General features: G+C 58.4%; 1 protein-coding gene across 1 annotated transcript in view; it reads left to right on the plus strand.

Annotated features, from left to right (window-relative positions):
• The window catches only part of ATG16L2 (autophagy related 16 like 2), a 57,104-nt gene that overhangs the window by 27,709 nt on the left and 5,758 nt on the right, over positions 1–23,637 (plus strand). The window contains exons 6-16 of the mRNA XM_084636556.1: positions 1,315–1,380; positions 3,879–3,980; positions 6,623–6,685; positions 6,947–7,055; positions 9,504–9,609; positions 10,661–10,731; positions 12,125–12,196; positions 15,527–15,647; positions 17,743–17,848; positions 19,049–19,198; positions 19,872–19,919. Of these exons, the coding sequence (XP_084492682.1) occupies positions 1,315–1,380; positions 3,879–3,980; positions 6,623–6,685; positions 6,947–7,055; positions 9,504–9,609; positions 10,661–10,731; positions 12,125–12,196; positions 15,527–15,647; positions 17,743–17,848; positions 19,049–19,198; positions 19,872–19,919 (1,014 nt within the window). The remainder of the gene's footprint in view (positions 1–1,314; positions 1,381–3,878; positions 3,981–6,622; positions 6,686–6,946; positions 7,056–9,503; positions 9,610–10,660; positions 10,732–12,124; positions 12,197–15,526; positions 15,648–17,742; positions 17,849–19,048; positions 19,199–19,871; positions 19,920–23,637) is intronic.

Here is a 23,637-nt window from a genome sequence, read left to right on the forward strand (position 1 = left end):
GACCCACCACATGTTGTTCGTTTTAAGAACACTTTCACTGCAGATTTGACAAAACGCAAAGAAGGTACCAATGTGAGATTTCTAAAGATAGCGACCCAAGGTTTAAGAATCTGAAGTGCCTTCCAAAATCTGAGAGGGATGAGGTGTGGCGCATGCTTTCAGACGTCTTAAAAGTCTTAAATAACTCTGATGCGGAAACTACGGAACCCGAACCACCAAAAAAGAATCAGCCTTCTGCTGGTGGCATCTGACTCAGATGATGAAAATGAACATGCATTGATCCGCACTGCTTTGGATCGTTGTCGAGCAGAACCCAGCATCAGCATGGACGCATGTCCCCTGGAATGGTGTTTGAAGCATCAAGGGACATATGAATCTTTAATGCGTCTGGCACGTAAATATCTTGCAACGCTGGCTACAACAGTGCCATGAGAACACCTGTTCTCACTTTCAGGTGACATTGTAAACAAGAAGCAGGCAGCGTTATCTCCTGCAAATGTAAACAAACTTGTTTGTCTGAGCAATTGGCTGACCAAGAAGTAGGTCTGAGTGGACTTGCAGACTCTAAAATTTTACGTTGTTTTATTTTTGAATGCAGGGTTTTTGTACATAATTCTACTTTTGTAAATTCAACTTTCATGATAAAGAGATTGCACTACAGGACTTGTATGAGGTGAATCGAAAAATACTGTTTCTTTTGGTTTTTTTACAGTGCAAATACTTGTAATAAAAAATAAAGTGAGCACTGTACACTTTGTATTCTGTGTTGTAATTGAAATCAATATATTTGAGAATATAGAAAACATCCACAAACATTTAAATCACTGGTATTCTATTATTGTTTAACAGTGAGACTAATTTTGTTTAATTGCACAACAGTCTTAGCTATTAGCCAAGGTGGTCAGGATGCAACCCCACAGCCTGGGTGTCCCTCGCCTCTGAGTGCCGGAAGTTGGGAATGGGTAACGGGATGGATCACTTACTGATGACCTGTTCTGTTTATTCCCTCTGGGGCACCTGGCATCGGCCACTGTCAGAAGACAGGACGCTGGGCTAGATGGACCATTGGTCTGATCCAGTCTGGCCGTTCTTAGTTTTGGAGCTGCCAGCTGTAGATTGGATGCAGATGTCCTTACCCCTGTGTCCTCCCGCCCTGCTCCCGGTAAGGGCTAAGAGTGCCTGGCTCTGCTCCCACCTTTGCTAGGCCTAATGCAGTTGCCCGAGAGCGAGGCCCAGGCAAAGGGGACATGCAGCTGGGAAGGAGCCGCATGGGTACATCCCAACGCCCTCTGCTTGTCCTGTCTGTCCTTGTAGGATGAAGCAGGCCCAGCTGTCCCGGGAGCTGAAGAAGGCGACAAAGAGAACCGTCTGTATCAACGTGTAAGTAGCTGGGACCCCGGGGCGCTGATGAGGCGGTGAGACAGACCCGGGGGGGGGGGGCGGTCATGCAAAGGGAACATGGTATGTCCCAAGAGAAGTCATTTGAGGCCCATCCCAGGAGTGACCACCTGGGTCAAGCCTGGCAAGAGGCCAGAGATGCTGGAAATGGCTGGGTTAGTGCTGAAAAGCAACAAGTCTCAGCCTGCGGGCGTCGACCTCCGAAAGGCTCCCCAGCAGCCATCTTTTCCCTGGGCGCGGTTCGCAGCCAGCGCCCGGCCCTGCCTCCAGCTGGAGTGCATCCGCTCCTTAGCTGCTTGCGGCTGGTCCTCCTGAGCGCCTCTCCTGACCCCACCTCCCAGGACGCTGTGGAGGAATCGAGGAGGCTTCTGGGTTCCGTCCTCGCAGGCGGAGAAAAGCTCCTTAGCACGGAGCAGGCTGGGCCCTGCTGGCGGCGTGTGCTCCGTGACGCCGCGGTCAGTCCTGGTGCCGATCGACCTGGCTCGACTCTCTGGGCTTCTCCACCTGAAGACACGGCACGACAGCAGCGTACACACTCCCTGTAGCGGCGGGAGGAGTTCCCTCGCTCCGCTGTGAGGAGGTGGATTTTTCACACCCTGAGCGGTGTTGCCGTGCCGGTGTAGGTTCCCGGCGTAGACCAGCCCTCGGCAACATCAGTGGCCTTCTGGAGCTTAGAAACAAGCTGGCCAGCCGCTCTTGCTTGTGAGTATCCACAGCTCAACGGAAACACTTTAAAAATGATCGTGCATCCAGCCAAAAAGCTCTTGTTCTCTGGCCATGGACGTGATCTGATTTTGGCACGTGGGGGGAACTCTACCAATGAAGCCTGAAGCTCATGACCCCCAGCCTAGCGAGGCTGTGATTGGCCCATGACTGGGCATTCCTTCGTTTGTCTGCACCTCTCATCTCCATGGCATGTGTGATAATTGGTCTCCGGACGGTTGTGTGGTCGAATTCCAGGTCTCCTGACAAAATAATAGAAATCAGAAGTGGAAAAACACTATAGCTCTTCTAGTCCCTATGCCCTGGCCAGCATTTTTACCTGTAGAGGGTTGTGATGGTCCTTGGGGTACCCCGGACGGAGAAGTGGAGAAAAGGGGTAACAAGGCGACTCTCAAGCGCTCTCCTCTGGGCTAGGCCAGCCCTGCTCCTGCGTGCAGGTTAAGAATAGATGAGTCCTCTTGAAGCATTCCCCTGCGATGGCCAGCCCCTGACACTGGCTGCTTCCCGAAATCCCAGATCCTCTACCCCAAAGGTGCAGCGTCCCCCCCACCCTGCCATTTACTAGTTTTACCTTAAATCACCGCTCCTGTATAACACCCAGCCCTTGTAATAAAACCCAAGAAGGGTTGTTTAAGAAAGGACAGCGGTTCAGCTGGAAACAACAAAATCCTAGAGCACGACCTGGTCCCTACGCTTCTTAATAGTTCCCGTTCTTATCAGATCAAGTTATTTTCCTCCAAAGTTCAGTCTATTGCAGAGCTGGCTGGTTTCACAGGAACCATGGTCCAAGCTTTCAGCGAACACACCGCTCTACAAGACAGCTCCCTGGGAACGGGTGCAGAGGGCCTCTCCCCCCTCTGTGTTGCACAGAATCGGTCTGTTGTCTTTATTCAATGGCAGGGTGAGCCCCCGTCTGTTGTAGCATTCCTTTTTACCGCCAAGTGGGTTTGATTGTTTGCGGTTGTCGCTGATGCTTTCCCGTTGACTGTTCTGGGATGGGGCACTGGTACCCAACTGAGCCTCATGTGACGTCACCCGCTGGCTACGGGAGGGGTGGCCATTGCCAAGTAATATTACTGCCTGGTGACTCCTTTTTAGCTTGAGACCATAAGGTCATTAAACTTCAATATAGTCCCAATATCGCTTACATAACACCCATACACACATCTTGCCACGATCATGCATATGGGGAAGTCACGAGCTTTGCATCCGATGAAGTGAGCTGTAGCTCACGAAAGCTCATGCTCAAATAAATGGGTTAGTCTCTACGGTGCCACAAGTCCTCCTGTTCTTTTTGCGGATACAGACTAAGCCGATTGCTACTCTGAAAGCTTTTGATAGAGACCTTACACGTTACCCTTTATGGGTAAATACCCTGCAAGCAATGTATTTGGTGTAGTGAGTCTGCCAGGCCTGAGACGGGAGTTTGCCAAGGGGCCTTTGTGTCACGGTGGTAAACAGCACTTTAACCAGTACAGCTGTGTGTTTACTGGTAGCCTGTATGCTAGGGGTACTTTGCCGGTAAGGCACCCTGGCATTCCTATGCCGGTGGTACCACCCATGGCCCGGGTGTGGGCACAGTTCTGTCGGTATAAAGGTTATGCCCCGTTGTCCCAGGCTAACTGCCTTTGCACCGGGGTAGAGCCACTTAAACAGCAGCAGGTTCGAAACAGAGCTAGTTGAGGGGTACAAAGCCCACCTGCAGATGAGCCTTACCCAGCCCCCCAGGCTAACGTGCTGCTTTGTTCTCCCCACAGGGAATTGGACGAGGTGAAGCCGAAGCCGGAAGAGGTGAAAGTGCCCGTCCAAGACCTGGTGGAACTGGAGGGCTGCGAGAAGCTGTGGAAAAGGCCCTTCAGGTAGGAGGCTGCTGCAGGGTCGTGGCAGAGGGAGAGACACACACACACACAAGGAGTTAGCAGTGACTGGCATGTGGATGAGCCTGAAGGGGGAGCTAAAAAAGCTCTAGGCTAGGGGGGGAAAAAAGGATAATTGATTTCCTTACTGGTGCCCGGGCTCTGGGCATTTAACAATGCTCAGAGATCCAGTGGGATCTGAGGGAGGTTCCTGGCCTGGTTTGTAAGGCCCAGAAGTGTCTGTATAGCAGCCAGTGAGAGAATGTCTGATCATCCTGCTGAAGCAGCCCTGGGACTCATCCAGGCCTCAAAGGGATAAGGTCAAAGTTACGTGGGGGATAAGGGGAAGGGCAGCTCCCGCTGTGCAGTATTTGCGAGAGAGGAGACCCACCCTTCCCACTCCTCCTCAGCCTTCAGTGAAGGGACTAACCTGGGCAGGATGACACCCCGCGCAGCGGTGGAGAGGAAGGCGGAGAAAAGTCCGTGATCGCTTACAAAGAAAACGATCCCGTGGCTTGCATAGTCTTGCCCTGCGCGTCTGCGGTTCTGATGTGCAGATTCAACGGCTGCCGGCCCACCGGGCTCCGACCAGGTGGCGACGCGGCTGTGTGACTCGACTCCCTCACCGTTCCTGTTTGATTGCTCCCCGGTTCCACCATTGTTTACTTTTAAGCACTAGAGATGGGTGAAACGCCCGGCTCAAACAAGAGCCGGCCTGAGCCTCCGCCCTCCCCAAGCCCCCATCAAACCTGAGCCACGCTGTAAGATCCCAAATGTTTAATTGATTCTTTTTCTTCTGAAATTTGGCTGCTGCTTTTCAGGCAGCTCCTCTGAGAACGCATTGGTCAGTGCTGACCACAAGAAGCCCGTTCTATCCGTTGCCCCAGCACCTTGCAGGCTCACAGCCTTTGCAAGGGAGGTTGGTTAGACCATGGGGCTGGACCCAGGAGTTCTGGTCCTGGCTCTGGCACTGACTTGCTCAGTGACCTTAGGCAAGTCCCTTTGCTGCACGCTGCCTCAGTTTCCCCTTCTGTACAACGGGGGACAGTGATGCTTATAGGAAGTTCTAGCCTTGTAAGGGAACAAGGAGTGTGGGTAACCTCATGGGAGAGTCTGTTCTCTGGAGATTTCCAGCCTGAGAGGTTCGGCTTCGGTTGGGCGTGGAAAAGCATCCACATGGCCTGGATTCTGCCTCCCAACTGCTAGAGGATCACTCATCACTAGTGCAAAAACCAGGCCCTTCCAGCTCGCTGCCCCATCAGGAACACCCCTCCCTCTCCGGCACCCCGGTCATCTCCCATGGCATGTTTGGCTAGTTTTGAGGAAGAGACACGCTGAGCTGTGTGGAAAATACAGGAGTATTCTCACGGTCTGGGAAGGAGCCCAGCAGTGCCGTGTGCTGGGCTGTGAAGCAAGGTCACCGAGCCATAGGGATTACAGATGGACAATGCCTCCTGGGTCCCACCTAATCCATCTGCTTCAGCTAAGATTGGATCATCCACTGTGGTGTATTTTCTACCTAGACATGTAAACCCAGGCTCTGCCCCAGTGCAGGGGAAAGTCCAGCCTTGGTTCCTCCCAAGGGAGGAGGGACAGTGGCCAAGCGGGCCAGTCCCATCTCTGGTTCCTATGGGTTGCCCTTGGGTTCCTGCGGGCCCTGTTAGTAGCCGTAGGCAGGATGGCCAAGACAGGGCGAGTAAGGGGCGAAAGAGCAGAGCAGATGGAAGCCCTCGTGCTGGGATTCTTCACTCTGTGTTATCCCAAGGGAGAAACGCAAGACACAGGCACCGTAGGACTGGCCCGACTGGCTCAGCCCCAGGATCCGTCCAGCCCGTGGCCAGCGCCAGCTTGTTCAGGGGAAGGTGTGAGGTGAGACCCCCCCCCCACAGCAGCAGATGGGGGATAAACGGCTCCTACCCTGATCCCTAACTGTGGTCGGCTTAGGCTCTGACTCAAGCAATGGCCCGTGATGATTCTTTAGCCCCCGAGCCCTGCGGATGCGTGGCACCATCCGGGCTGGTGTTCGCTGCAGGAGCAAAACTCAGGCACCCAGCTCCCGCCCTCGCTTAGTGATCGCTGGATTGGGCTCCCCAGCTGTAGACCCCTGTGGGTGCGTTGCCCATGCCACGCCGCAGCCCCAGGTGCCACTAGGCACTTCATTTCTCCCCCCTGCCCCGGTTCCTGGCCCACGGGAGGGATATTGACCGGAATACAGGACAGGATTGAGGTGAGGCCCCCAGCAGGCAGTGGTGGGGAGGGGGTTGAGCATAACTGGGTCCCGACTCCCGGAGAGCCGAAAGTTGCTCCTGTGTGGCTCCTGTGTGGCCAAAGGGCAGAGACCGAGACACTAGAGGTGAACTCCTGGCCACATCGAGATCAATGACAAAACTCCCATCGATTTCATTGGGTCCCAGCTGTCGCCCCAGGTGGGTAGGTGAAGGTTTGCCATCCCCTTGCTGCCACTGGCCCGAGCGCAGCTTGAGCCAAATTGTTCCCCCGACCCGGCCTGTGGCCCATGGCCAGGTGGGAGAAGGGGGCGTTGTCCAGAGGGCTGGGTGAGCCGTGACCCGAAGAACAGCCCCGTCCCGTTCCCAACTGCCTTTTGCTCATCCGTTGCCTCCTTTTCTGTTTGGCTTTCCCTGTAGATCCGCCTCCGCCACGTCCATGACTCTGGCCCGGTGCGTGGATGTCTTCAAGGGGCTGCTGGAGTAAGTTTGCTGCCATGTGTCCTGCATCGCCTGGGACCCGGGATTTAATGCACTTCCCAAAGGTCTGGGTAACATCGATTGAATGGTGGGTCTAAGGGGCCCTCATTCCCCTCCCACCCTGCCCTCTGTTCACCGGGCTGCTGGCGTACTGGCTTGATCTCTCGTCATTCAGACGGGACAAGGCTCAGCTGGGCTGGCATCAGGCCCCATGTTCTCCAGGGGCCGTTTGCTTGTTTTGTGACCTGGGCCCGCTCTCACTAGTTTCAGGCTGAAACGAGGGAATTCCATCAGCAGCGGATCAGAGGTGTGCTACCGCTCCATGCCCATCTGCCTTGTCACCTGCCTGCCGTCCCGAGTCAGCGACGTCCAGGTAAAAGCTCGGAGACACCGGGGATGTGGTGGATGGGCAAACCGATCAGCGTCTCCCTCCTCCTCCCGTGAGCCCGCCACGCTCCCGGGCTCTTGCTCGCTTGCTTTGCTCCCCCTGGCAAACGTCTCGTCTCCAGGTAGCTGGTCCACCCACTCCAGCCCTGTTCTCTGCACCAGCTGCGGCCAAGGGCGCTCTGGAAGGAGATCAGCCACTGCCCTGGCCCAGGAGGCTGTCCACCTGGCTCCGGAGGGAGACTCTCCACTTCCAGACAGCACCCAGCTGCTCTGTTTTATTCTGTTCTCTGTCACTTCCTGTAGCACCCTTATCACCATAGTATCTGAGCATCTGCCACTCGTGCGTTCGGTAACCAGACCAATGTCTGTCACGTGTGTTCTCTCATCCTCCAGGGGGAGAAGGGCGTGCAGGGCAGCGAGGGGTTGGGTTTGGCAGGGCTTTAGGGGGTAGTTTTTGTAATACACATCTTGCTCTGTTTTTTTGTCTGGGGAGCATGAGACTTGGAGCGGAAAGTGGAGGGTTTGGGATGGTCCGTAGTTCCTGGGGGAGTTTGTTCCAGCCCCCGGGAAGGTTCTCACTGTTGAGCGTGCCGCTGGGCCGGTGGGGCAGAGTGGTCGACAGCGACCCTCTTCCAGAGCTCGGCGCGAGCTTGTCAATATCCCGGGCCCGGCCATGGGGCGCTTGGAAGATAAGAACTGCGACCAAAAGGAGGCTGGCTAGCCATATGTCGTGGATGGCTTATGCAAAACAAATCCTGAATCTTGGCTGGGGGTTAGACTAGCTGGCCCTTGAACCCTATGGTTCTGCGACCTTGAACTTCATTCGCTGTCCCGGGGGTGAAAGTAAGTGGTACGAGCCGGTACACGGCTTTGAGCCCCGTCCTGGCAGGGCTGCTGATGGGGGGTGCAAAAGGGGCAGCTGCCCCAGGGACTAAAAGGGCCTGGTGCTCTTCAATTGCTGCCGGAGCCCCGGGCGGCACAGGCCGGGCAGCACTGAAGGGCTGGCTGGCTGGGGAGTCTGGCCCCAGCCCCCGCCCCTTCCGCCCGAGGCCACCCCCATTCTGGGGGCCCAGAGCCACCCCCCACACCTTGCCCAGGACCGCGGCCACCCTGCGTACCGGTAAGTCCTTCAAGTTACTTTCGCCCCTGCGCTGCCCTGTGGGAAGCCAGAGCAGGGCGGTGCGGGGTCCGTGCCCACCCAGGCCTGACGGCAGGTGGGGTGCGCTCGTGGTATCCCGCGTCGCTGAGGAGACGTGGTACCGTGTGCACTACCCAGGGCTTCCTTCACAGCCCTGTGTGTTGGCTGATGAGAGCGGCTGGTGCCTTCCTCCTGCGCATGGTGGAACTAACCTTCTTCTCCATCACAGGCCTAGCAGCTTAAAACCCATGTGGGCTGCACGGATCGAGCTCCCCAGCCACACCCCAAGTGCGTTTTAATTCATATGCTCCTCTTGCCGACCACCCGAGCTGCGTCTAGCTCAGATTGCAGCGTAAACGTACCGGACGCATGGGTGCTGCCCGCAGTGCATAGGAACGGCCTCCTGGGTTGGACCAATGGTCCATCTAGCCCAGTATCTTGTCTCTGACAGCGGCTGGTGCCCGATACTTCAGAGGGAATGAACAGAACAGGGCAATTATGGAGTGATCCATCCCCTGTCATCCAGTCCCAGCTTCTGGCAGTCAGAGGTTTAGGGACCTGAGCATGGGGTTGCGTCCCTGCCCATCTTGACCAACAGCTATTGATGGACCTGTCCTCCGTGAACTTATCTAGTTCTTTTTTGAACCCGGTTATACTTTTGGCTTCACGACATCCCCAAGCAATGAGTTCCGCAGGTTGATTGTGTGTTGTGTGAAGAAATACTTCCCTAGGTCTGTTTTAAGCCTGCTGCCTATTCACTTTATTGGGTGACCCCTGGATCTTATGGGTAACTAACAATGGGGCCGGGATGTCAGTTGGGCCCATTAGTTGCTACTGGGAGACTCCTGGCAACAGCCGCCCCATGGGGCTCAGGCTCTAGGGTTTGTTGTGGGAGGCAGATGGAACCTGCTGGGCCAGCTGATTGAGAAGACACTGGCGACCTGGCTAACAAACCTTGGTCGCATGCATCTAAGCCTGCAGTCACCAGCTGGGACTGACCCAGGGGCTTCATCGCCAAAAGCAGGGGCTCTGACCACCTGAGTCCTTCCCACTCGGTGGTAGTGGGGTCTGATCCTTGCTGGGACCAGCCAATCCATCACACTCCGCCAGTGCCAGAGATGGGACGGGAGCTGTGACTCTGCTAAGCCGGGCCACGTAGAGGGATGAGTTAATGTGCTGAGCCCAGGCCCTCTGCCTGGCCATGCCAAGCATGAGGGGTGGCACCTGCTGCCCGGTCACTGATCCCAGGAGACGTCCGCCCTCACGGTTTCACCAGTTCTCCTTTCTCTCCTCCAGGAGGCGCACTTCTCTGAGGTGAATGCAGTCAAGTTCAGTCCCAGCTCTGGCGTGCTGGCCACGGGCGGGGCCGACAGTCTCATCAGGCTCTGGAACGTGGCGGGAGGTACGGCAACGGGCAGTGGGCTGCTCCTGGCCAGGGGCGTCGAATATCGCGCCAAGCTGTAGGTTAAAGTGGGAGTGGCATTGCCAAGCGGGAGGGCGGCTGAGATCTCACTTCCTGTCTCAAGGGAAGCCCAGCTAGCCAGGTGGGAATACCCTGTCCCAGGGTGGATCGGGCTTGTGGTCCGCTGAGCTGCAGACAGCCTGGTGCAGGATGGTGAATCCTGTCATGTCAGTGACTGCCCCCACTCCTGCAAGGGCGTCGAGTCCTTGATTCATCTTCCTGTGACCGCCCAGCCCTTCCCTGCCCCTTCTAACATGTGGGGAGCCGCACTTTGCTGCAGCCATGTCTGGGGTGGAACCCATCAGCTCCTAAACAGAACACAGCAATACAATTTAGGCCAGCAAAGAGGAGCGCGGTGGGAGGCTCTGGTTTGGCCCACCTTGTCATGCTGCAGGCTACGGCGCGCGCGGGTTGTGTCCCAGGTCTCAGGCGCGGTAGGAGGTGCACGCATGGGCTGATTCCAGATGGCGGGGGTCTCTGGGTCAGGACACTGCAGCGTCTGGCCTGGACTTAGCTGTCACTCCATCCCTTGTTCTAAGCGCCTTCCCGGCAGCACACCCAGAGCCTTTCCTTTCCCCTTCCCGAAATCTCCAGGGGCGTTTCAGCCCTGGAAACAGACCCTGTCCTGACGGCTGGACACCTGCTGCTCTCCTAGGGCTTCCTTTCCTACTCCGCTTTCTCTGGCAGAGCCGTGAAATTCAGACCCAAGCATCCCTCAGGTCCCAGGTGTTCTCTGCTTAGAGACATGGCTATGTAAATAACCCCCATTACACAGAGAGGGAAACTGAGGCACAGAGAGGTCAAAGACTCTTTTTTTTTAAAGTGGCCTCTGACTTGGGGTGCCTCCAGCTTCTGCGCCATGGGATTCTCGCAGCTGCTGAGCGCTCGCAGGGCCTCAGAGGCTCAGGAATTGGCGTTGTCTCGGCAGTCGTTACACCTCTCCGCACAGCCCCGGGGCTAATCACCGTGCTGTTTGTCTGTCTGCTCTCAGGGAGGCTGGAGAGCCTGCAGACCTTGGAAGGGGCTAGCGGCAGCATCACCAGCATCGAGTTTGACCCATCGGTGAGTGAGGCGTTGCTAGGCCAGCCCTGTTTGGAGCTGCTGGTGGGCCTAGCTTGGCTGGGACCGTCCTGAGCCAGGATCCCAGGACAGAGGCAGCCGGGGGCAGCCGCAGCCCTCGGGCTCAGAGCATGGCACATCTGCCAGCTCTTCCTTTCTCTTCTCCCTGCCGGCCGCCTCTCTCAGCTGCGGGCAACCAGCTCTTCTGTGATGCCATCGGCTGCCCAGGAAGTGTTCTGAATAGAGGAGCCCCGCGGGGGTCTGTCTCTGGTTGGGATCAGCATGCACTGGGGGTGCGATGCAGCCCGCAGGAGCCTTTGTACGGCGTGGGCACTAGATGGGGGCAGAGAGAAGCCATCTCTTGGCTGGCCAGCGCCTGGTGGGCCAGGGTAGCCAATGTTCTTCAAACCTAGGCTTTCTTCCAGCCCCCAGCCGGTGCTCGGGTGTTAGCTGCAGGGGTGGGGGATCTTTTGAGAGCCTCGTTGACTCCATGAGCGGGAAGGGGCCGGCTCCCCCAGCTTTGTGAGCGCTGGTAGCTCGTCCGGCGCTGTCTGGGAGGGTCAGGCCGTGCCTTTGGGCCGGGGCTGTCCACTGGGAGGTGTGTGAATGGCCGGGAAGAAAGCAGGGTTGGTTGTTTTCACCCAGCCCCAGTGGTGACAGGAATGGTGTCAGGAGTGTCGTAGATTCCAGGACCACTGTGATCCGACCTCCTGCCTAGCACAGACCATGCAGCTCCCCACAACTGGCTCCTGTTTGAACTAGAGCTAGATCCCTCCCAGTGCGCTCACCCCTACCCACCCCCTGCAGTGACACTGGTCCTGTGCTGGCCTCTGTTCTCCCATGGACTGAGCCGGCAGGAAGCGGGGATGGTGGGAGAGAGGGAGGGGGGAAGGGGCAACGAGGAGACAGGGCTGGCCAGGAAGGGGGCACCCCACAGCATGGGAAAGGGGATGAACCAGGGGACGAACCGAGGGGGAGAAGGCTGTAAGGTAGATGGGGCAGGATGCGGGGAGGCAGCTCAGGTGGAAGATCCAGGCTGCCTAGATGATCACACTGGTCTCCACGTGATCAGCGGGCTGCAGGCCCTCCCGGGGCCTCCTCACTCTAGAGAGGCAGCGGCTGAATCCAGCCTGCCCCGGGCACGGCGAATATCCCCACCACAAGGAAAAGCAGCGGGCGGCTTCTGTGCAGGAGTCGTTTGTCCTGGTCTCAACCGGAACGAGCGCCCCACGGCGAGGCACGGACCACGCTAACTGCACACACGTGGCATTGCCAGATCTCTGTGATCCCAGGTGCCGAGGACCGGTGGCTCTGTACGCCGCCGAGGGCAGGACTCCCCGCTCGCGCTGCAACTCCCGGGCCTATTCCTGTCAACTCCCTCTTCCTCCTCTTTCAGGGCTGCCAGATCTTGGCGGCGGCGTACAACAATGCAGCGCAGCTGTGGCGTATCGGGGACTGCAAATCCAAAGTAAGTGCCGCGGGGTCTTGTCTGGGTCCCTGCTTTTAGGGAGGGTGTGTGTGTGGGGGGTGAATATCCCCTGCCAACCGGGGAATGATCCAGACAGCTACGGGAGATGGCAAGGACTGAGGGCCGCCAGGGATTGCCCCCCCGAAGTCGCACATCCGCTGGGTTATCCGGGGGTGGGTGTCGTGCCCCCAGTCTCTCACAGCTCCTTGCCGATACCCTGAGGATGTTCTTCTGGCCCCAGATCTGCCAGGCAGGGTATCCTCCCAGCAGGTGGCCGCAGCTGCGTACCCGGTCACATGCTGTCGGCAGGCAGACACACTTCTGGTCGCCCAGGAATACTTTGAAGATGGATCCTGTGAGCTCTCTTGAATTTAGTACGTGTGGGAGGGGCCTACAGGAGGCAGTAAACTGGCCCCACTCTGGTCAGTCAGTGCTGGCATCCCCATGTGAGAGGGGGAAACTGAGGCATGGAGCGGTGGCGTGACCTTCCCAAGGCTGCCAAGCCCATCTGGGGACAGAACCCAGGAGTCCTGGCTCCCATGCCTGTGCCTTATCCCCAAGGCTATCCTTGCTGCATTTTACACCAGCAGAGAATTTGGCCCTGGGTACCTGCCAAGGGCTTGAGACCATCAGGTGGTAGGTGCTGTGTGACTGCAGAGGGCCTGGCTCTGCCCCCAGCACCCGGCAGGGAATGAGAGCAGTGCCCAGTGGGTGTAGGCGGCGTTGTTCCCCCAGTGTGATCAGTGGGTCTTCAGAGGCGGTGAGAGCCTGGCCGTGCTCTTGGGACCATCCCCTGGGGCCAAGCTCCCTGTCGCTGGTCGCCCCCTCTCTGCAGACAGGGCTCCTGGGGCTGAATGCAGCGACCATTTGTAACCCGTGGGACCTGTCTGTGCTGGGCCGGGCCGCCGGCAGCCCCGCACAGATGGAGTGCGTGGGAATAGCTCGCTGCCAGGGGGTGCTGCCTTGGCACTGGGTAGCCCCGAGGGATGAGCAGCGAGGGAACACGGCTGGGGGCAGAAGGGAATTCCTGGTAGCAGGGAGATGCATGCACCACCCTGTGTCCACCTCCCCTCTCCCCCCCGGCCTGTGCTCCCACCAGTGGGGGGTGGGTCAGCAAGGAACAGGCTTGAACGCTGGTGCGGGAGGGCAAGCTGGGTGGGTGGGTGGGGGCCTTCTGTCACGGGAGGGGAGCGACAGATGGGGGAGAGGCAGGATTCCTGCAGGGATGGAGTCGCGTTAACGTGCCGGGCTGCCCGGTGGCTTTAATACCGGCCCTCCTGTGCCCGGTGCCCCATGCCTTGCAGCTGGCACTCAGACCCCGCTGGGGACTGCGCTGTCTGAGCCGGCAGCGACCGGCATGACGCGCCGTGAACCCAGGGCCTGGTCCTGGGAGGAGCTGCACGCTGGAGATCCCGCTGGCTTCAGGCAGGGCCGCAGGCGCTTGCAGCCCAGGTCCTCCAGATCTGGGCCGGGAAGCACATGGGGCCGTCTTCCAAGCCCCGCCGGGCCAGCAGCTCTGGGGTTAGGAGCGACTGTCCCTATTCGTGCATCTGTGGGCGGAGCCTGAACAAGAGCCCAGCTGAGCCTCCCCACGCGGCTCCCTGCTGGCATGGTGCCGGCCCCTCGCACCGCCCGTGCGTCGCCAGTTAAGCTTTCAGGGCTTGGATTTCAGCGACTGTCTCCAGGCTGCGCGGGCGGATCGGTCCCCTGAGAGCAGCTGGCTGGAGCTGCCCGCGACGTTCGGATCAAGGCTCCGCGCCCCTTTCTGCAGGGGCGGCTCAGCGCTGGGTTCTCGCAGCAAGCCGGCGGCAGGGCTCCCAGGGCTCGGTGGGCAGCTGAGCTGAGTCTAGAAAGTGAGGGCGTCAATCTCAGCAGCCCTGTTCCTGCTGGGGCGGATCGGGGGAGGCGCTTCAAGCCACGTTGGTGCACCCTGTGTCCTGGAGCCATGCGAGTCTGGCTAGGGATTTGTTACAACAGGACTGGCTGGTCCCTGGCGTAAGCTAGAGCAGCCTCAGGGCGGTTCCATCTCGCTCTCTGCTTCCCATGAAGCCAAGAATAGCTGTGCCCTCTAGCTGTGCCCCTGAGCCAAGGGCTGAAAGCAAGTCCTCCCACCAGCCAGGAAAAGGTTTCAGGGGCTACTTCTGCCCCCTTCATGTCGTCTGGGGAACAGATAGGAGCTGTAGTGTAACTAAGAACTAGGTCCCAGGGCTTCTGCCACTGCTTCCAAACCTAGCCCGCCTATGTAGGAGGAGAAGAAAGACCTGGGTGTCTTCGTTGATCATGAGATAACTATGAGCCGCCAATGTGATGCGGCCGTGAAAAAGGTTAGTGCAGCCTTAGGATTCATCAGGCGAAGTGTTTCCTGCAGAGACAGGGAAGTGTTAGTACCATTATACAAGGCACTGGTGAGACCTCGTCTGGAATACCGTGTGCAGTTCTCGTCTCCCGTGTTTGAGAAGGATGAATTCAAACTGGAACAGGTACAGAGAAGGGCTACTAGGATGATCCAAGGAATGGAAAACCTGCCTTATGAGAAGAGACTCAAGGAACTTGGCTTGTTTGGCCTAACCAAGAGAAGGCAGAGGGAAGAGATGATCACTCTCTATAAATACATCAGAGGGATAAACACCAGGGATGGGACACTAGATGGGGAGGCTCTGAGTTATTACTGAGAATTCTCGCCTAGGTGTCTGGCTGGTGGGTCTTGCCCACATGCTCAGGGTCTAACTGATCACCACATTTGGGGTCAGGAAGGAATTTTCCCCCGGGTCAGATTGGCAGAGAGCCTGGTGGGGTTTCGCCTTCCTCTGCAGCCTGGGGCATGGGTCACTTGCAGGGTTAAACTAGTGTAAATGGTAGAGTCTCTGTAACTTGAAGGCTTTAAACCATGATTTGAGGATGTCAGTAACTCAGCCAGAGGTTCGGGGGTCTATTACAGGAGTGGGTGGACGAGGTTCTGTGGCCTGCGATGTGCAGGAGGTCAGACTGGATGGTCAGACAGTGATTGCAGTAAGGGGCACGATGCTCCCTTCTGACCTTGAAGTCTAGGAGTCTATGTATTGGGTTCATTATTTGGAATTGCAGAGAGATTGTAATGTTTTAAGTAATTTAAAAAAATCCCACAATCCATTTCAGTTCTGCAGCAATTCCAGCAGGGGGCAGCGTTGGGCTCTTGTTCTCCGAGTCCGCGGCTCGCTGGCTTTTCTGTAACAGGGCCGCTGTGTCTCGTTTTCCTTGTTTTGATTTATTTTTTAGAATTCGATTATTGGGAAGAAAATAAAATAAAAAACCCCTAAACCCCTTCACATCCCCGGCTGTTCTGTTGTCTAGGAGACGCTCACAGGCCATGCGGACAAAGTGACGGCTGCCAAATTCCGCTCCACCCGTCACCAAGCGGTGACGGGCAGCCGGGACAGGACCGTCAAAGAGTGGGACCTGGGCAAAGGGGCCTGTAAGTAACTGACTCTGTCGGGCGTAGCGTCCTGTGTCTCACCAGCAACCTCCGCTGGGGGCGTGCCGAGCGTGTTTGCCCCTTGCTCTGTAGTGGCACCGGATTACTATTGTATTGCAGTAGGGAGGTTCACCGAGCGAGAGGCAGTCCCTGCATTAACGAGCTTACAATCTGAATGGGGAAACTGAGGCACCGACTGGGGAAGTGACTTGCCTAGGGTCACACAGCAGGTCTGTAGCAGAACTGGGCAGAGAAGCCAGGTCCCTTGACTCCCAGTCCCATGCTTAGTCCAGCGGCTGTTACGCAGTTACGGCGGCTACCAGAGATGCCCCTTCAGGTCAAGACTTGTGCTTTGGAGCAGAAGGTTCTGGTTTCTAGCTTCGATGCACCATGTGGTTCCACCAGGACCTCTCAGGTCTGGCTGTGGATCTTTTACAGCAGGTTCTTATGGACCCTCTCTATGGTCTTTGTGTGGAGTCCTGGGTTAATAGTCTCGAATTGTTCTGGGCTCACAGCAGAGGCAGCCTGCCCTGTGTGTCTTGGGAAAGCTGGCTAAGTGACTGTTTTGATTACAGTAATTCCCCAGGCTCCGATCCCCATTGGGGCCCGTTGTGCTGGCCACCGTGCACACAGGGAAGAGACAGTCCCTGCCCCCATGGCCTTACAGGCTAAAAGTCACGCCCTGGCCGGGGGGTGGGGACGTACCATCCTCACGGGCTTGCATGGTGATGAATTGCCTCGGCTCTGTTACTTACATGCAGTGGCTTTGTAACTGGGGCTAGCAGCCATGGAAAGACGAGGGAAAGGAGCAGCCATGGCTGATCACCTGACGGCCCGAGACTCATGCTGGCTGTACTTTCCTCCATTGGATGGATGAAATGCCACCCAGGGACAAGAAAAGTTCTGGCTGTCCATGGCTGCATGGTGCAGGCGTAGGAGGGGGAGTGTGGTCTCGTGGCCAGGGCACAGGACTCAAGTCGGGGGCCTAGGTTCAATTCCCAGCCCTGCCACCCACTGGACAACATGCTCCACTGCCCCGTGCCTCAGTTTCCCCGAGGGAAATGGCCTCTAGAGGTCCCAGTTGGGGGCATTGTCCTGGGCAGTGAAACAAGGAGAGCCCCTGCCCCAGGGAGTTCACACGCTGGGATTAGGACAATCTGGAGTGGGTGGATCAACAGCCTGGGGGAGGGGGACCGAAGCTGGCTGCCTTTGGGCTGCTGTATTTGCAGAGCACGGCAGGCCTCAGAGGAGGGTGCTAGGAGCAGGCAGCACCGTGGTTACTGATGTCCTCTGGCCCTCCAGCTGTGGCCATGGTGAGAGCCAAGTAGCCACCTAGCTCGTGTAGACGGTTGGGGGTGCGTCCCCGGCATGGCGGGCCGGTGCTGGGAGTTTCGTGCCCCTTGTCTTTTACGCCCCTCGCCTGCGGGCACAGAACTGCTGGGCCTCCTCTCTGTGGGGACCCCCTCCCCCCCGGGAAATCTGGGGAGCTGCCGGCGTGGGGGCTGTCATGCCAGCCCTGGACTTCCCCTATCGCTGGCTGCGGGTTTCCACCCCGTTCTTGGAATTCAGCTCCGGCCTTTCCAGCCCTGGGGCTACTAGTCACATTGCGATCGCCCTCGAAGAGCCATTAGATCAGGGCCCCGTCGTGCTGGGCACTAGCCAAACCCACAGCGGGAGCCGAGCCAAGACGTAACAAGGGGGCGGTTTGAGGGTAGCCGTGGTTTGGCCAGGCCGGCCTGAGCGGGGATTGCCCAAGGCACCGAGCCACCCAGAACCTTCTGCTACCTACCCCAGGTCGCAGCCCACTGGGCCCGTCCCAGGTGAGCTCGTCATCTGGGATTTGAACTTGGGTCTGGTGCCTGGGACGCAATGCGGGCCCTGCTCCCCTGTGCAGTGTGGGCCATGCCAGGGAGTAGACGGGTGGTGCTGTCTGGCACAGTACTCCCTTATGAACGGTCAGTATTCTCCCTGTGGGTAAAGGGTATTCTCTGTGAGGTAGCACGGCCCATAGCAGAGCCCCCGGTGCCCTGGTACTGGCCCGCCAGCCTCGCCGCCCCCCCCACCCCAATCAGTCACATCCGTGCTGTCCCCGCAGGCTGCAGGACCATCAACGTCTTCTCCTACTGCAACGACGTGGTGTGCTGTGACAATGTCATCGTGAGTGGCCACCACGACAAGAAGATCCGCTTCTGGGACAGCAGGTGACTCCCCTCCCTTGGCGAGGTAGCTGCCAGGCAAGGAGCCTCAGCTGGTTAGGCCACCAGCTGGGCCCCTGTGGTCTCTGGCCCCCTTTGCTTGGCACTGGGGAAAGAAGCAGGATAAAGCGCCATCCTGCAGTTCTAGAAACACCTCCGTGCCCAACTTCAGACCTGTCTACCCTGGGGTCAGCTTGCCCAGTGAGGGTGCTGTTCATTCTCCCTGTTTCACAGATGGGGAAACTGAGGCACGGATTGGCTAAGTGTCTCAGCCAGGGGCTACAGAGGGAGTTGGTGTTGGAGCCGGGGTTAGAACTCAGGAGTTGCTCGGGGGCCTGTGCTCTATCCGGTAGGCCTTGCTGCCCCTCAGTGGGATGCTAAGCAGTTAGCCCCCTCCTGGATATTGTCAGACCGGCCTTTCCGGGATGGCCTGGTGGTTACGGCTGTGGACTGGAACTGGGGAGATTCCTGGCTCCCTGCGCAAGTTGCTCAATGTCTCTGTGCCTCAGTTTCCCCTCTGAGATCTTGGAGATGCGTTTTCCCTGTGGGGCCATGGGTGCAGTCTGTTAATGCTCAGAGGCCGCTGTGTCCGTCCCACTTGGGGCTGGGAAGTGGTGCCTCTGGGACGGCTCGTCTGGGCCTGGCCCAGCTGTGTGTGGGTTCCAGTGGGATGATGCCAGCTAGGGCAGCGAGGCGCGAAGGGGGGCCTGGCGCACTCGGTGCCTCGTCCCCCCGGCAGCCGCAAGGGGATGGGATGGGCAAGACGGCCGGCGTGCACTGCAGCGGACGGGTCACAATCCAGAGTGGCTGGGGGTTTGGCTGCTCACCCGGCATCCGAGCGCATCGTCCCCCCGGCTCAGCGAGTCGGCGCTAAAGGTGCCACGTGTCTTGCTGCCATGTCTCTCCCTCCCCTGGGCTATTCATACCCAGCGGGCTGCCCACTGGACATCCTGGTGGCTCCCCGCGCCCCATGGGGAGGGCTCGTCCGTTCCCTAGCAACAGATCTGTCCTTGTAATTAACTCCCATAATGGAGCCAGGCGGTTCCTAGATCAGCAGGGACAGAATGTAATTGACGGCCTCTGGCGTGTGGGAGTCCTGGAAGCGGGGATCCGAATGGAGCACGAGGGTGGTTCTGAACCATGTGGGTCTTTGGGAGCGGGCAGCCCCTGGGTGGGTTAACAAGCCCCTGGCCCGCTGTGCTCTAGGGGGCCCCGATGCACAGAGGTGATCCCGGTCGAGGGGAAGGTCACCTCCCTCCACATCAGCCAGGACCAGATGCACCTGCTGAGCTGCTCCAGGGACAACACGCTGAAGGTCATCGACCTGAAGATGAACAATGTCCGGCAGGTGTTCCGGTGAGCGGCGAACGGGACCCTGACCCAGAGAGCCCCCAGTCCTGCTCAGGCACCCCTCCTTCATGCCCTGATCTGTCTTAGCAGCTGCGGATCGCACCAGTCCTCAGGCTGCTGATAGGAGGGCGTTCTCCGGGGGAAACTGAGGCACGGGGGGGGGCGTGACTTCCCCAGGGTCACCCAGCAGGGCCGGTGGCAGAGTCAGGAATTGAACCCAGCTCTACGTCCTGCCCGCCCACAGCCCGAAGCACCCTCACTTGGGTGAAGTCGCCCCTCCAGAGCCAGTTGCGCTGCTCCTCCAAGAGCCTGAGGGGCGACGCTGGCCCAAATGGGTGATGCCACCCCAGTGTCCTCGGGGGCTGGCAGAGATGCTAGTGTTACCCCGTCAGAAGAAGCTTGCGCCATCCCGTGTCTGCAGCTGGCTGCCCGGGGCTTGGAAGCCGGAGTGTTGGTGTCGGGTCCCTGAGGTTGCAGGGATCTTGTGTCCAAACCCAGAGCCTGGCCCTTTGCCCCACAAGCCAGCAGCTCTCCCCAGGGCAGCTTGTACCGAGCAGCGGAGCCTGTCCCCGCCCCGTTGTGGGTCTCTGAGCCCAAGCCCCCAGGCGGGTCCCTAGAGGAGCTGTCGCCCTTCGCGAGGGAGCGATGCACGTTGACCAGGGACGGTTTGTGTCTGCAGGGCCGACGGCTTCAAGTGCGGCTCGGACTGGACGAAGGCGATCTTCAGGTGAGCGGGGGTGGGGGTGCTGGCTGTGCCTGGAGCTGTACACATCGTCGCGCAGGCTTGGCCCGCCCGCAGGGTGATAAAGGGGACACCTCCCACAGGGGTCACTGGGAGGGGGATTCCTCGCACGAGGGCACATGGTTATGAATGGAGCTGCAGATCTGCAGTGCCAAGCCCTGCCCATCTCCTGACGCGGTCTGGGCTATTGTGAGCTCCGGGGTCAAGCAAGAGAAGGACCCACAGTGCCAGCGAGCGGGGCCTAGTGCAGGCACATAATGGGCAAGCGTCCTACCAGCAGCCCAGCCAGTGCCCCTCGCCCCCGCCCCACAGACCCTGCTGTCCCAGTCCTGGGCCTCCCCACCCCCGGCCCCGCTAGTGCCCCTCGCTCCTGCCCCACAGACCCTGCTGTCCCAGTCCTGGGCCTCCCCGACCCCGCCAGTGCCCCTCGCCCCTGCCCCACAGACCCTGCTGTCCCAGTCCTGGGCCTCCCCACCCCCGGCCCCGCCAGTGCCCCCCGCCCCACAGACCCTGCTGTCCCAGTCCTGGGCCTCCCCACCCCCGGCCCCGCCAGTGCCCCCCGCCCCACAGACCCTGCTGTCCCAGTCCTGGGCCTCCCCACCCCCGGCCCCGCCAGTGCCCCTCGCCCCCGCCCCACAGACCCTGCTGTCCCAGTCCTGGGCCTCCCCACCCCCGGCCCCGCCAGTGCCCCTCGCCCCCGCCCCACAGACCCTGCTGTCCCAGTCCTGGGCCCACCCTCGGCCCCGCCAGTGCCCCTCGCCCTTGACCTGAACTCTGCTCACACCCCAGTCTGTGGCTGCGTCTGGATCTCAGTGTGGGAAGTGTCTCTGACCCTGTTCTCCCCATCACCGCAAAGCCCAAGCTTTGGACAGGGTGGGATCTGGAGGCCGAAACGGGTCTCGTTGTTCCCCTTTCTGGGCTGTATGGACCCTACCCAGTGATTCTTTCTTCCCCCAATGCCTTCACCCTGCTCCTGACCCTGACCGGCGTGCAAGCAGGCCCCAGGTGAGCTCCCCCACCTGACCCTGGAGGAGGAATCCCAGGAACCAGGGGGAGCCCCTAGGAGCTTGCTGGCAGCTTTCCCCGTGGGCAGCTCCTCCCGCATCCTGCCAAGAGCAGGGCCCTGCGTTCTCCTGGAAAGCCACAGGGCTGCTTCCCACTGTGTGGACTTTTCAGCTGGGGGTCTGCCCTGCCACTCCAGCCCTGCTCCCTTGCCAGTATCAGTGGCAGTCACCGGCCCCCCAGGCCTCCCATAGGTGGGTTTGCAATGGCTCTTCCCTGTCTCTAAGCCAGGCAGCTGGCTTCATGCTGGAGAGCAGGCGGGCTGGAGGAATCGGAGCCCTCTCGCCCCGGGCCGCTGATCTCCTGGGCTGGATCAGAGGCTGCTATCGACATTCTCATCTCGTTAGCAGGGCAGCTCTTCGCCCCTGGGGGATGTGCTGTGGGCTACATGGGGGGAGGAGTGAGCCCATGGGCTTAAGGAACGCAGTGCTAAGCGGGCCCTGGTGGGCATGCGAATTTGACCTCTCAGGTGTCCCTCAGGAGCCCACCACTGTGATGTCTGAGCCCCCCTGCCTCCGTCCACCTAAAGCCTCTGGAGGTCCCGAGCCGGCAGCACCAAGTGCAGACATCCCATGGAAAAGGCCCATTGGCCTGGTCAGTCCCGCTCCGTGGGGCCAGGGTCATCCCTACAGGGGTCTGCCCCACGCTGCTCCTGGCCGTAGCTGGCCTCCCAATGGGCAGCCTCAGGACTGGCAGGGGAACTCTGCTCTGCCCCGTACACGGGGTGGCAGGGCAGCCGAACCTGGCCAGGAGCCGGGTCCCCAGCTCCTGTTCCGTGTTAAGGGCACCTGGCCTCGCGCCCCCTTTGAAAGCCCAGCCCCGGGCAGTGGTTTTCAGGAGCACGGCGCCCACTTCTCACCCAGCACCCCCCAGCTCCCCGTCGATCCTGCCTGCGGTAAAGAAACGGCCGCAACCGGGCGCGCCTCTTCCTCAACGCGGCCCTCGGCTAACAGGACCGAGCTGGCTGGAGCCAGAGACTTGCCGCCGAAGAGCAAGGATCTTGTTCCCTCCAGGATCAGGCAGGCGCTGACCCAGGAACAGAGCTGGCTGGTTCATCCAGGGATAGCTACCCTCGCTACAGAGCTAGCCCCGCCTCCTTCCTGCGGGCTTGGCAGTGATTGGTCAGGAGGGCCCAGGACTGGGCAGCAGGGGGTGCTGCAGGGTGTTAGGGGGCTTATTCCTTCATCCACTCACTTCCCTGGTCCTTCTCGCATGAACAGAGAGCAACAATACCCCAAGTCCGAAAGTGCAAACAGTTCAATGTTTATTGGGGTGAGCTTCCAGCAAGCAGGCTTCCAGTTTCCTTCCTTTGTGTCCCCCTTCCCAGCTCTGACACCACAGAGCCTTACACCTGTGTCCCTGTTCCCATTCCTGCCCTTAGCCAAACATGATTCCAATTTCCTTACCCCCATTCCCTGTTCCCATTTCCCCCCCCACACACACACCCACCCACTTCCTGATTGACTGCAGACTATATAGTAAAACTTGAGTTCTGCTTAGCTATACCTTAACCAATAATTTTCCTGAAATTTAACTAACCAATCCTAACATATTGTAACATGATTATGTAACCAATTATATCCCACCACCTTAGTTTACACCCAGCAAAATTAATTATACCACAGCCAGGGACAATCACAGAATAAGACAGAGAGATTATACAGACAAACAATAGCAAAGTGGGAACTATAATGACAAAACAAAACAGAAATGAGGATTTCACATCCCAGCTATTGATAAGTGAGTTCTTGCCAGACAGGATGCTATCAAACTAAGTTTCCTTTTACATCTTCTAGGCTCTTCCCTTTCTCTGGAGGCGATAGGCACTATCAGGACAAGATTGTATTCCTAACAGCCCAATAGCACCTTCTTTCAATGTGACTAGTTTGGGATGTGAGGAGGTGACCGGTCAATTCCCAACTTATGGCTGCCTCTGTTGCTTAGCCAGAGATCTCAGCCTCAGAACAGGACCTCAGACTGTCACAGTAAGAGAAGGCCCTTACACCAGCAGACCGTGATTTTGATTCTTTCTTTTATATCTCTATAACTAGCCAAGTGATAAGAATACCCCTAAATTCTTAGAGTATAGGCCTTTACAGACAGGTCTGAATATCTATATCCTAACACAGGGCAGGAGGGAGGAGCATTGGGAGGGCTGTGAGTCCCCCTCCCCCCAGTTGTTCCTGCCCCCTTTGCCCCCCAGAGTGCTGAGTTAATGTCTGAACAGAAACATTATTTTAGCCTTTGACATGGGGTGGAAGTTTGAGACTTGAGGAAAAAGGGGCCAAACAACCAGGGCGCCCTGAAATACCTGACACGGGAAGAATCCCTGGTTCAAAAGGCCAGAAGATCTGTTTAAAATACATAAATTCCCAGGATCCTTTGCCCCCACTAGGCTGCAACCATCTGGGCCCAATCCTGCATACATTCCTGGGTCCTCTGTGTCCGCCTGGGCCCAATCCTGTGTATACTCCCCGGATCCTCTCTGTCCATCTTGGGACTGATCCCACCAAGCTGTGCCATTGTGGTCCCCATCCTGCGTAGTGCTGAGCACCTCTTGCAAGGGGCTGTTCCCCACAGCTACCCATTGTGTTCATGGGACGTTAAAGGCCCTCTCCCCCCCAGGATTGGGCCCTTCTGT

This window comes from Lepidochelys olivacea (assembly GCF_965140295.1).
Source record: "Lepidochelys olivacea isolate rLepOli2 genome assembly, chromosome: 1".
Taxonomy (NCBI): Eukaryota; Metazoa; Chordata; order Testudines; family Cheloniidae; genus Lepidochelys; species Lepidochelys olivacea.